The sequence below is a fragment of the Macaca nemestrina genome, chromosome 10, assembly GCF_043159975.1.
Source record: "Macaca nemestrina isolate mMacNem1 chromosome 10, mMacNem.hap1, whole genome shotgun sequence".
NCBI classification, from domain to species: domain Eukaryota; kingdom Metazoa; phylum Chordata; class Mammalia; order Primates; family Cercopithecidae; genus Macaca; species Macaca nemestrina.
In genome coordinates, this window is record NC_092134.1 from 126,852,349 (window position 1) to 126,866,484 (window position 14,136).

The 14,136-nt window shown below is 36.2% G+C and overlaps 1 protein-coding gene across 3 annotated transcripts in view; it reads left to right on the forward strand.

Annotated features, from left to right (window-relative positions):
- LOC105481683 (RAS like estrogen regulated growth inhibitor) overlaps window positions 1-13,819 on the forward strand; it is a 125,851-nt gene extending 112,032 nt beyond the window's left edge. For 2 of the 3 annotated variants that reach the window (XM_011741393.2, XM_011741392.2), the window contains exons 3-5: window positions 528-584; window positions 10,213-10,286; window positions 12,100-13,819. In XM_011741393.2, coding sequence (XP_011739695.1) covers window positions 528-584; window positions 10,213-10,286; window positions 12,100-12,507 — 539 coding nt within the window. In that variant the 3' untranslated portion in view covers window positions 12,508-13,819. The remainder of the gene's footprint in view (window positions 1-527; window positions 585-10,212; window positions 10,287-12,099) is intronic. The other variant, XM_011741398.2, reaches the window with a different exon arrangement.
- Window positions 13,820-14,136: the final 317 nt, after the last annotated feature.

A 14,136-nucleotide genomic window follows, 5' to 3' on the forward strand; every position in this document is an offset into this window, starting at 1 on the left:
TATTCTGTCAGTGCTGCTTTGGATGAGCTTTCACAGATCTCTAATAAAGAGTCTTAATTTTGAATATCTACTTTTTAAAAATGCAAATGACCTGCTAGTGATCTTTCATTACACTAAAAATTATCACATTTAAAACTTGCCTTTGCCAATCCTTATCAATATGCAAACTTCGGATACCTGTATTGTGACCTTTTATATCTGAATTCATCATTTTGCTAAAAATTTTATATATGAGCATTTTCACGTTATACGTTTTTTTGTTTTGTTTTTAACCTTGTGACTAAAGCAACAAATCTAATTGTTGACTAATGCACAATAAACCCATTCAAACATTACAGTGGTTTTTAGGCCATAATATGAAATTGGAAAATTACTTGAATAAACATAAAAAATTTATTCAGTTGACATACCAAGGAAATATAAAGCATTTATAGGGTTGTGTGGAGCATTTCGCTTTCTTTAAAAAGATAGGTGCGCTAAGCAAATTAACAAATTACTTTTTGAAATGTTGCTCTTTTCTTCCACAGCTCTTGTAGTGAGATTTCTGACCAAACGGTTCATCTGGGAATATGATCCCACCCTCGGTAGGTCAAATTTTGTTTCCTTCTCCTCTTCAATAAAAATTTATGGCCCCAGAGAAAGAATAATATTTTCTGTTGCAACATTTTTAAACTCCTTTTAGCTGATTTGGAAGTGCTTTTCAAATCATGCAAAGAAGCCCTCTATGAGGCTAGATGTGTGTTTCATGCTGTCTGTGCTTGGAACCCTGCAGGATTTTAACGCATAGATGAAGAAGTTAGGTCAAGCCTCAGCCACAAAGAAAGGAAGTGGGTACAACACGCTGCCGTCACATCAGAAAAATGCAGTATCATTCTAATGGGAGAAAGAGGATAAAATGGACATGGGAAATTTGGTGCGTAATAGAATGGCATCCTGAGAAGAGTAACAGAAAAATAAAACTATTGAATATGGATTTTAGGGAAAAATAAAATAACGTTTCTCTCTTTTTTTCTCTCCAGTACATCTGACTAAAGTCTGTTACGGAGAGAAGCAGCAGCAAAATATGATGTCTGTGGATCTTAAAAGTAGCAATAATGTTGATGTATAAAATGTAGGCAAACACTCTTCCTGTTTTTTTTTTTTTTTATTTCTTTGTTTTGTTTTATTTTTGTCACTCCAAGATTTTCAGTTTAAAAGGGAGCAAGGCTTCTTTCATTGTTTTTATTCATTCATTCTACAAATATTTATCAAGCGCCTCCTGTGTGTCAAAGTGTTCTGGGTGCTAAGGATAAATCAGTATACAGCAAGAGAAGGCCTTGGCTTTTTTGAGTGCACAGTCTAGGAAAGACAGAAGAGTCAATAAACAAACAAATATATGTGAGATAGCGATAAGGGCTGTGAAGGAAAACAATAAGGAAGGGAATATAGAATGATCTTATAGTTTAGTTAGTATTTGACTAATACTTCTGAAATTTATTTTAGTAAGAAGTACAAGGTGAAAACCCAACGTTTTTGTCCAAATCTTTAACCAGTTTTCCTCCTATTATTTATTAAATACTCTCTACCTTTCTCCACTACTTCCAATGCAATCTTTTCATATGTTGAATTGTTTATACCAGAACACCATTCTAGATTTGCTTTTCATACCAAACAGAAGAGGCACACTTTTTCATTAATTGTATGCTGTACAGAACATTTTGATACTTTGTAGAGAACGTCTTTCCTTATTACTTTTTACAAAATTATTTTGGCTACTCTGTTCAGTTGATTTTTCCAGATCAAGTTTAGAAACTCTGTAATAGTATGACATGATTTTGATTGGAATTGTACTAGAACTATAAATTACTTTGAGAAGATTCATATATTTATGTTATTCCACCTTTTAATCTAGGAGACTAGCATGTCTCTACATTTATTATTTATTATTCTGTTTTTGCTTTTAAATACGTGAGAGTTTTCACATCCAAATTTTTCAACATATTTTTAAATGTAGCCACACTAATTTTAAGATGATATATTTGGATCTAAAAATGCACCCGATTCAAAAAAAAATTATTCTTTATTATTTCACCCACCAAGTGAATACTTATTCTGCTCTTATATTTTTATTACTTACATAGGATTTATGGAGATTATCTGAGAATCTTAATGATTTATGGGAGTTTAGTTTTAAAAATACAGATTTTTTTTATTGCTGTATCCATATATCTCAATGAAAGATGAAGCTTAGAAAAAACGATCTCATAAAATGAACTCTCCCTGAATGTGTTCCAGTACCTAATCTTATTATTCTTAATTAGTCTTAGTCGAACCATTTTCCCTTCTGTTTTATTCATTCTGAAAAACAACTGCTATTAATAGTAATCTGCCTGCATCAGTTATGTATAGTGCAGGCTTCCTTCAGTAAGAATAAAGAAACTTTATTGAGTGACCTTGTATGGTACTTCTCAAAGAGGATGGCAGCTGCTAAGCAACAAGCACTGCCTCATCAGTCTTCAGGAGTCATGGATATATGACTCACTCCCTGGTGAGGGCTTCATTAATTCTCTCACACCGGAGGCTGGATTTGTGTGTCTATATGCATGTGTGCAAGAGGTCACTTTTGTTCCAGCAGAAAGGGGTTCTCAATGCATTTGATTCAAGGGAAATTAGCATTTCCTGAGTTTAACTTCATACTACCTTGGGGAAGATAGGATTCTTTGTTGAATACATGGCTACTGCATTAGTCCGTTCTCATAATGCTATAAAGAAATACCTGAGACTGAGTAGTTTACAAAGAAAAGAGGTTTAATTGGCTCATGGCTCTGCAGGCTGTGCAGGAAGCGTGGCAGCATTTACTTCTGGGGAGGCCTCAGGGAGCTTTTACTCGTGGCAGAAGGGAAAGTGGGAGCAGGCATCTTATATGGCAGGACCATGACTGAGGGTGGGGGGGGCATGCCACACACTTTAAAAGCACCAGATCTCACTAGAACTCACTATTGTGATGACAGCACCACGAGGGATGGTGTTAAACCATGAGAAACCACCTCATGATCCAATCTCCTCCCACCAGGCCCCACCTCCAACATTGGGGATAACAAATGAACATGAGATTTGGATGGAGACACAGATCCAAACCATATCAGCTACTTTAAAAGTTTCAAAACCACCACCAGAAGAGATAACTACATTAAAAAGCCAAGTGGCTTATATACAAGAAGCAGTCTTGAATTCTGAAGTCAGTGCTTTGCTGCGAAACATGGGGCAGTTTTTTTCAACCTGGAACAGAATTGTTACTCCTCGAGAAGCTGAAGACTGTGAACATCGTTCTACATATTAACACAATTAGAATATTTACTGCTTTGAAATAATTCAATGAAGAAAATGCCTGCTACTATAGTAGCAAGTGACTCCTAAACTTTTCGGTTTCAGACCCAGTGTTTTTTTATTTGATTTTTATGGAGAAAGCCTATATAATTCAATTAGGAGTGCAGGCAAGGGAAAGAAAGACAGGGGGAACTAAACCTACGCTCTACTTGTACTTGCACTTCAGAAAAGAAAGAAATTGCTTTAACATCCGAGTGTTTTGAAGGATACAATGTAAAAAAAAAATCAGTTCTTTACATGGAACAATTTTAGCTTTATTTTAATTTTCCTTATTATACTGTGGATCAGTGAAATCTTTGGGGGTGGCCAGCACACCAGCACACGGATGTCTATGAACCACATTTGAAAACCACCACTGAAGCTCATAAGATGTGGGAGTTGGACCATCTAACCATGAAAAACCCCTGATGGTGGTGGCAGCAATGATCTGATTGTAGAACAACAGGATCCATGTTCTGAATGGATCCCAACCAAGAACTGAATCCCTACCTCCAAGAGACATATTACCCTCTAAGAATGCTGGTCACCGCAGAGAATACAGATAGAAGCTTAGAATGTGTGTGCCTGTGACTGTGTGTGTGTGTGTGTGTGTGTGTGTGTGTGTGATGGAGGCATTTGGAAAGGGAGAGAGAGACTGTATTTCAGCCTCTATCACTACTGTGACTGGTACATTGGAGGCACTGTTTGAATCAGCTTAGAAAAGGCTCAGATAGAAGTGAGGATGGGCATCAGGAGACATCAGACCCACTCGTTCCTTGGTTCTGTGATTGGTTCTTCTTGCCTGCCTTACAACTCCTGCTGCTTGGATGGTTCATACGAAAATAGATACACCCAGAACAAATGATCTTAACCAGATTCTAAAGCAGAAGTGCTTAGCCAACTCATAGAATTGTTTAGTTATTTAATATTGGCACTGCAAGGAACTTGGAGATTGTCATTTGACAAATAAGGAAACAGGTACAAAGAAGTAAATTTAATCAAAATTACATGTCCAGTTGTGGTTAGACTAGGAATAGAACTCAACTCAGTACAATTTCCATTCTGGCATAAATCAGCGTGACTAACTGCTGTTGTTACTGTGCTGGCTAAGTGTCCATACTAATGTGTTGAAATTTGCAAAAACAAAAGCTAAATCAGTAAAAAGATTAACCACATGCAACATCCCTTTGAGCATCAACTCCTCTTAGAGTACATAAAATATACTTCTAGTTATTAGACTACTAGTGAGTGCAGATTTTAAATTATACATCTCTCATATACAGTGAAATTCAAGTGTAACTTTTAATGCCTCATTCCATTTTGAAACTCATATTTGTCTTACAGTATACAATATTTTGGTTCATTTGGATCTATCTCCTAAATAATCATCCCCCCACCCTTCACAAAAAAGGCTCGATTTATTATTTTTGTTTAGTATGAACAAAATCAAAAGAATATCCACCAAACAAATACATACACATTTTCTTTTATGTGTTAAGATGCGTAGCGGAGTCTAATTTCAAAAACTACTTAGTACATTTTTTTAGAGTTAACTCTGGAAGAGTTAGCACATAGACACTTTGCCTTTTGGGGCAATACTTCCATTGTTTTACACATAGAGAAAGTGGGCTTCTAATGAGAGAGAGAAGCTGAAAGAAAAATTTCTTAAAATGGTATGAAACCAGTATTCAGCGTAGACAAAATCACTGCTACCACCCGCTGCTACGTCTGGGGCAGACATTCTCTCATATCCTGCATTTTATCCTTTTTGTTTCAGTTAACGAATAACCAAAGAATCACACAACTTCATACAATTTTTATTGTATTCCATTTCCCCCCTACTGTGGCATTCTGTGATTGAAATACATATCCTATTTATCATGGAAGCAGCAGAGAAAAATGTCCCTGTCTCTCAGACAACTTTTAGTGCAAAGAGATGGAATAGAGCCCAGAACTCTGTTTTCCAGTCTCTGGGGCTGATGCCAGTCTTTCTAAAAGGGAAGTCAGTACAAAGGACACTAAAGAACAGCAGAGGGAGAAGCCAAAGGGCATGGCCCCCCAGCATGTGTGATGCCGTCTGGGCTGCTCTTCCTCACGCTGGGGCACTGAAGATACAAAAAGAAAATTATTGAGAGAACACTTGGAGACAAGTGGCTGCTGTAAATAGTATTTTAGAGCATTAAATCATACAAAACTATAATCTCCCATTTAACGTAAAAGAGTAGGGGGGACGGAATATTCTGAAATTGCGAATCACTATGATATGCCATGTATGGATTACATATTCTAGGAGAATGACAATAACGTAAAATACACTTATTAAAATATTGAACATAATCTAATTTTAAAATTTTACTTTTTGGAAAATACTTGAGCAATGTGCCATGCCTGTGGCCAATGATCACTACACAGTGCTGATGGAAGTAGAAGGCAAGGATATGGCTGGCGAAGCTGCATTCTACAGTTTGTGTTTTGGACAGATTATATTTACAGTAAAGTAAGAGAAAACAGTGATCAAAAAAGGACTACAAAATAGTTGATGAAATGAAAGTCAGAAACATGAGGTAGATAGAAAAAATAATTATAAAACCATTGGCTTACAGGCTACCCCCATGGGAGCAGAAACTTCCGAGTTTATTGGGTTGGTTGGTTGGTTAATGATTTGGGTAGTTTGGGTACAAAGAATTGAGTTAATAATTATGTTAATCATACTACTCTTTTTCATGGTGTTATGCTATTATTAGTGTATGGGAGGCCTTATATTATTCTACTTTCTCTTCCCCTTCATCCCTTATTTTGACACCCACTGCCCTCCTCTTTGCCTTAAGTGCAGAGTCTAGTGTGTTTGAAACTAAGCATGATATTTAAAAGCCGGAGCTCCAAAGCTGATCTTCCCTGACTCAAATCTCACCTCTACCATTTATTGTCAGTGTGACTTTTGGCAAGTTATTTAATCTTGTTATGGCTTAGCTTCTTCTTGTAAAATGGAGCTGATAGCAGTATATACTTCATTGGATATTTGTGAGGATTAATGAGTTAACATAAATAAAGTGTTTAGAACAGTTGTTCAAATAGAAGCAGTATGTGCTAGCTATTACTGTATGTTTACTTAGGGAAAATAGTGTTCTGTATATATATTTTTTAAATTTATATAAATTTTATATATTTATATATACATACACTTCTAATCATTAGAACCAAATCTGATATTTTTAAGATCCATGCATTTTTCTCTATTTACTTCTAGTTTTCTACATGGTATTCTTTGCTATGCCACATTTAACTAATCTCCCCAATGATAAACACCTAAGTTGCCTCCAATATGAGCTACTGCTAATGTCACTAGGGAAAACATACCTTTAAATCGGTGGTTCTCAAACTTTAGCATGCACCGTAATCACCTGGGGGACTTGTTAGAACACAGATTGCCCATAGGTCTGGGGTGGAGCCTGAGAATTTGCATTTCTAACGAGTTCCTAGGTGAGCTGGATGTTACTGGTTCAGGCACTACACTTGGAGGCCCAGTGCTGTAAGAACCTGGACCAGGTTTTTTCCAGTGCATGTACCTGAGAGGGAGATTGCTGAATCATAAGGTATGCCCACATCAAGTTCTAGTGAATTGCTCTTCAAAACGATGTACTAGTCTACTCTCTCATTGCCGGTGTAGAGAAGCTGCCTGTAACTAGTCAGGCATTATATTACCTAGTTTTATAATTTTTGCCGATCTTTTTGTCATAAAATCATTTTATAAGCTTCTCTCTGGTAAGTAAGCAGGTAAAACATCATTTGATATATGTTTTCACTAATTGGGCATCCTCCTCTGTGAATTTCCTCTTTGTATACTTTGGCCGTATTTCTTTCCTGTTCACTTATCTTTTTAATTTCTAAAATTTCTTTCATACCTTAGATATTAATCAACTTTTTGCTTATGATATTACAAATATATTCTCCAGTCTTTAGCCTATTTAATATTGCACAAAATTCTTAATTTTAATGTAGTCAACCCATTTATTTTTTGTCTCGTTTTTTTTTTTTTTTTTTTTGGTCTGTGCATGAGCTTTTATATTTTCTTACTTTTAATTTTTTTAACTTTAGGTTTCGCTCTTCAAATCTAGGTGAGTTTAGATCTCTAATTCATCCAGATTTACTTTTAATATACGCCCTAGAAGCCCAGCTTTATTTTGTGCATTTAGTGGCCAGTTCTTTCTTATTGGTTCTAATCCGAATGCTACTGTTTGAACCATTTATTATTTCCCTAAGGGACTTGTGGTGCCACCTCAGTCATATACTAAGTTCCTATATAAATATGAGTCTATTGTTAAGGCCTTGGTAAATTTGTGCATTCTGATATTAGTACCACACTGTTTCAAGTAATGTTATATAGTATTATATAATCTTAAATAAATTTCTTGAGCTTCTCAAAAAGTCTACCTGGACATTTCATTTGAATTGCGTTAAATTCTAGATTAATTTTGGGGAAAACTGACATGTTTTAAAAATGTTGTTTCTCCATTTTCCGAGGATTTTCTTATTTATTCAAGTCTTTATTTACTGTTATAAAGTTCTAAAATTTTCTATTCTAGAAAATTTTTGTTTTTGTTTTTGGAGGGTTTTGAAGGGTTTTGTATATTTTTATTACTTCCTAAATATTATTTATTTTACTACTATTGGGAGTAGCTTCCTGTTTTCTCTCACCTCTCCTACATGGCTTTTGCTGATACAGAATAATGCTAGTGATACTGTATTTTTCTCCCAGAATTCATGAGCTTGAAATTATTGCTTATAAACTTCGTATTATTTTGTTTTTATTTCAGCAGAAAGTACACTTTCCTCTTTTTATGCTAAATTTTAATTGCATTGTCTTTCCTAATTTAATGGCAATATCGTCAGATCTTTACAGCTCTGCCCTCTTTTTATATCTTTTCAAATACCATGCTTTGGTTTTGATTTCTTTTTCAGGATGTTTTTTATTTTCTTTTCTTATGTTGTCTTGAATGTATTCTGTTTCTTCTCTTCTAATTTATTGAGTTGACTTTTTCTAGATTTTTAAGAGTTATATCATCTTCTGGAATCAGACAAGTACATTAGTTCACACATACTTGTTTCTGGCCTTTTCCCCCATCTTCACCCTGATATACTGATAGAATCATCTAGAATTCTAATGCCAGATTGATTTTGATGTAGTTTTATTGTTTTCATGGACATCTTGAATTCAGTTTCACTGGCAAAAAGTTCTACATCGATCTGAGTCGTATCTTTTTGTAGGTGATGTGTTTTATTCCCTAAATCCCTGTAGACATTTTTTGTCATTGATATCCTTAAATTTTGTTGTAATAGGTTTAAATATGGAACTTTTTCCTCATGTGTCCTGCTAGTTCCTTTAATCTTAAATCTTTCATTGTTCTCTCACGTAGGGAAATTCTCAGCCATTACAACCTCAATAATTTCCACTCCTGTATGTATTTTATTCTCTCCTTTGAGGCTCATTTTATAAAGGATATTAAGATTTCTTGTTCTATTATCCATACCTCTTATTAAATTTTACTTTTACATGTTCCTTTGTTTTACTTACTTATACTTACTGACACTTCTGAGAGAGTTCCTCAACCTGAATCTCATCAGGTCATTCATTTGGTTCTTTCTTTCTATTATTCTAGTTTTCATACAGAGAAGCACCAGTTGGCACTTATTTTTGACCTGTGGTTTCCATTTTATGTGATGAGGGGCATACGCAGGGCCACCCAGTCTTCTTGCACCTGCTAACTTCTCCTTCCCCTCACATAGCTTGGTGACCACTCTGCTGTTGATCCACCAGCCTCCAGCTGGTACTGAGCATCTGCCATTTTTCTGCTTTGAAGAGGCAGCATGAGCAAGAGGACTCCATATAGTTCCACCTCCCCTCCATGCTGCCCAACCCTCCTCTACTTTGGATTACCGTTCCTCACCAATCTGGGGTCTAACCACCTTTTACTACCCCTTGAGTTTCTTATAGTTTTACATCATTTGGCAAGAACCATTCACCTCCTGGTAATATCTGTTACATTTCCAGAGTTGAGGTTTGAAAGGAAATTGGTAGCTTCTCTTGGTATGTTATCTTGTTAGAAACAGCAGTTTCCAGAAACTAGATTTTTAGAAGTACCAAGGCATTTTGTGAAGATCACCTTCTCAATTTACATTGTGGAGGTCTCATTATAGAAGGAAAAGAGCACCAGGGACCTGTCTTTTCAGAAAAATAAAATGGAATCTTCAGAGGAAAGGATAGGGCCAGGCACGGTGGCTGAGGCCTTAATCCCAGCACTTTGGGAGGCCAAGGCGGGAGGATCACTTGAGGACAGGAGTTCAAGACCAGCCTGGCCAACATGGTGAAACCTCGTCTCCACTAAAGATACAAAAATTAACTGGGTGTTGCGGCAGGCACCTGTAATCCCAGGTACTTGGGAGGCTGAGACAAGAGAGTTGCTTGAAACCCGGGTTTCAGTGAGCTGATATCGCACTACCGCACTCCAGCCTGTGCAACAGAGCTTTTTTTTTTTTGCAACAGAGCTTTTTTTTTTTGCAACGGAGCCCTGTCAAAAAAAAAAAAAAAAAAAAAAAAAGAGGAAAGGATAGGGTAGCAAAGATGCAAAGAGATTCCCCCTATTCTATATTCTGAAAGTTGGCGGCACCCATGTTAGAACTTGGTATGCCCAGGAGCTAAGTATGAAGATTCTACATTTTTGCACATCCATCCTCTCCTTCCTAGACTACACAGTTCCTTATGCTGCAAAATCAGGAATACTTTTCCCATGCCCATTTTCAGTTTTAACGATCAAATTAAATCTTGCATGTATTTACCTTTTTGCCTTTTTTATTTGCTCGTTCCCTTAGAATCAACCTACCGACACCAAGCAACCATCGATGATGAAGTTGTTTCCATGGAGATACTAGACACTGCTGGTCAGGTGAATAAAGAGTTCAGCTAAAATATTTTTTCTGGATCAAATAAAACTGAGAAATCTATGCTATGAATAAAAATAAGGCACTTTTCTTCAACTAAATTTTGCATGCCTAAAACCTTTTTCTCTAATTAACTAGTCAGTTTATATATTAATGTATTTGTAAATATCTGTATACGCATCCTTATGTAAACTGCCCAGTGTTTCAAGAGGGTTTTGAACATACTATAATATTCACATATCATCTAGGTTAGACTCACTCACCTATATTTTGTGGCATACCAAGATATTAATAAGTTTTCATAGTCAAATGTGTTTTGAAATGCTCAACTGAAGTTAAACAGGTGTGTTTACTGAAAGAATTCTCAAAACCTCTAACATGCGTATGTGTGAGTCTTTAAGAAAGAGATTTAGTATATATTGTATTCTAAACTTACATGATGTCATATAAGTTTGTTTGTTTCAGAATACTTTATTTTAGGTGTCTTTCTTATAGTATTTGGTATTAGGTCAGTCACTTCTGAGATTACAAAAGGGTTCATAGGTAGGTTTAGTTTTCAGGTATAGAAATGGTCACCGGCGGGACGCAGTGGCTCCCACCTGTAATCCCAGCACTTTGGGAGGCTGAGGCAGGAGGATCATGAGGTCAGGAGATCGAGACCATCCTGGCTAATACAGTGAAATCCCATCTCTACTAAAAATACAAAAAATTAGCCAGGCGTGGTGGTGTGCACCTGTAGTCCCAGCTACTCAGGAGGCTGAGGCAGGAGAATGGCGTGAACCCGGGAGGCAAAGCTTGCAGTGAGCCCAGATCGCACCACTGCACTCCAGCCTGGGCAACTGAGCGGGACTCCATCTCAAAAAAAAAAAAAAAAGAAAAAAGAAATGGCCACTGGAATGACAGAAAGCTGAAGTTTTCCATGGTACTTTATCAATGACCTGTGATGCCCAAAAAGACTTGAATCAAAGTATTTAAACCAATAAATGTTCTCGAAATGAATTACCCACTTTTCCATCTCATTACCACCTACTTATTCTCTGACCTTCACAGAGCACTGATTCTGAAGAGAGGCAGCAGGGAAGTGCATGCCTCCAGAAGTCATTTAAACCTGGGAAGGCAATGCTTTTTCAAATCATACATGCCACTTTCCTATGAAGGAATGATAACCCACTTTGAGAATCAGTTCTATAATAGAGTTTCTGTCATTGGTACTACATGACATTTTGGGGGCTCTGAGATAGGAAAAGGAAAAAAGTCAAATCCTTTAGCATAGAGTTGGATTCTCTAAATAGTTTGTCACAGTTTTACTGGAAGTTAATTGTCTATAATCTGAAGAAAGAGAAAATTAAAACAAACAACAAACCAAAAAAGTAATAAACAAACCAAAATGGCATCTTGTTAAACTTTGACTCTAATTATGATACTTAAAAGGTGGGATAGGGGCTACTTGTCTGTTAAAAAATTGCTAATTCCTTAATCGTGATGAAAAGTCTCAAAAGTGATGTGCTTAACTAAGGTTATAATTTCTTTTTGGTTCTTATGATTACAGATTTAATGATATGGCAAGAAAAAAAATAAAAGCAGAAAGGCAAAATCTATTGAATTAGAAAATATTTAGTTCCCTGAAATATGTTGAGATGAATAAGTAATGACTGTATTTAAAACTTATTTAGAAAGTTTGTACAATTAGAGTACCACGACATTTTAATGACTTTGGATATAAAGAATAGTAATTAAGGGATTACTGTCAGTATTACCAGCATCCATCTATTTTGATTATTTCCAGGTCTCTTGACGGCCATTTTTCTTTGCCAACAGGAAGATACCATTCAGAGGGAAGGACACATGCGATGGGGGGAAGGCTTTGTGCTGGTCTATGACATTACTGACCGAGGAAGTTTTGAGGAAGTGCTGCCACTTAAGAACATCCTAGATGAGATCAAAAAGCCCAAGAATGTGACTCTCATCTTGGTTGGAAACAAAGCTGACTTGGACCACTCCAGGCAGGTTAGCACAGAAGAAGGAGAGAAGCTGGCCACAGAGTTGGCTTGTGCTTTTTACGAGTGTTCTGCCTGCACTGGAGAAGGGAATATCACAGAGATATTCTATGAGCTGTGTCGAGAGGTGCGTCGCCGGAGGATGGTGCAGGGCAAGACGAGGCGACGCAGCTCCACCACGCACGTCAAGCAAGCCATTAACAAGATGCTCACCAAAATCAGTAGTTAGGCAGCCCAGCTGAGGTGGACCACATAATTGGAAACACTCTTCCCCTTCTGTTCCCCTTTCAAAAATAAAACGAAATATTGCATTCTTTGTTTTGATTCTGGGAAATGTCTGGGCTTCCCATTGTTCCCAGCCTCCCGTAGGTTGGGAAGTTTTAGCGTGTTTTATGCAATTTCAGTGCTAACAACTTCTTCCTTTCCTGCTTGAATAAAGATACACTCTAATGGCATTTGAACATGTAATCAGCAGAGATTCCGAAATGACTGGTTTATATTAAGCTATTTTTAGGCATCTTCACCTTGCTTAAGTAGGCTGAAGTTTTTCCAAAGGCATTTAAAAATTCAATTTCTTGTCAGATACTACAAATAATTGTCTTAAAAGTCTAAGATAGCAGAAAATACAGTAAAAACACAGGAGAAGAAGCTGAGCTATTGGAACAGGAAATAGAAAGAACTCTAGTTTCTGTCTGAAGTGAAGATTTTCTGAATTATCCAATATCATCTAGGTTTTCTTTAACATTTTATTTTGTTCTTAAGTTCAAGCATCTTCTCACTAATGTTTTTCACTATAACAGAGAATTCGTTTCAATTTGAGTTGGTTCTCTCAACGATCTATTGATTATTACACCCTAATTCTCCTTCCGTGGCTCAAACAGTATTTTTGCTGTAACAAAGGCAGCAGGAAATTCAGACCCTGCTGGGCCTTTTTTCATCAAGTCAGGGTGATGTAAAAACATTGGAAATCTTTTCACCAAACCCTGACTTTATCGAATGCTAGTAGAAGATGTAGAATTAGAGACATCTTATTTGTTTATCACCTTAGCAGCAAAACCATAGTCCAAAAAACAAGAAAATTAAGAATGGAGCTTAACCATGCCTCCATTGGGAAGTCTAGGCTTTGAGTCAGGCACAGTAAGAAAAATTAGCCTCTGATTCATTAAGTCTGCCACATAATTTGTTTTGATATTTTGGATACATTAACTCACTTAGGAAAATTCAGAAAACAATGGGTGATTAAAGTTCATTACAGCTGAATAAATGTGTCTAAAACAGATTCTTGTATTCTGAAAGTACAGTCTACAACTGGTAAAACTTTGTGATTCTTTTCTCCCCCATTATGCCCCTATATACCAAGATTTGGGTACTTTATTTTAGTAGAAAATATATATCTTTTACATATGTATGTATTTATAAATGCATAGATATATGTATAAAAATTTGTAAGAGTTGGAGGCATTAATTCACCAATGCATTTGGACAACTTGGTGTAACTGACTTTATTTTATGTGACTATAATAAAAAGCATAATTTTCTCATTCTGTCATATTTGGGTAATCTTTCTTGTGATAACATGAAACATTTATAATTTGAAGGGAGACGCGAGGAGACAACTGAATTGCAAAATTGACAAATCAGTGAACCTGATATTAAAAAAAAATTAGCTCCTGTTGATTAGAATAGCTGCTTTTGGAGTCTTTAGGTGCTATTTTAGGTGCTTTATATATTATCAAATCTTCACAATCACTCTGTGCAAGACTAGTACTGTAAGCACAATTATAGAGATAAAGATATTGAGTCACAAGCAGAAAAATGTAGTAAAGCCAATTTTGCATAGCTATTTAGTGGGTAGAAC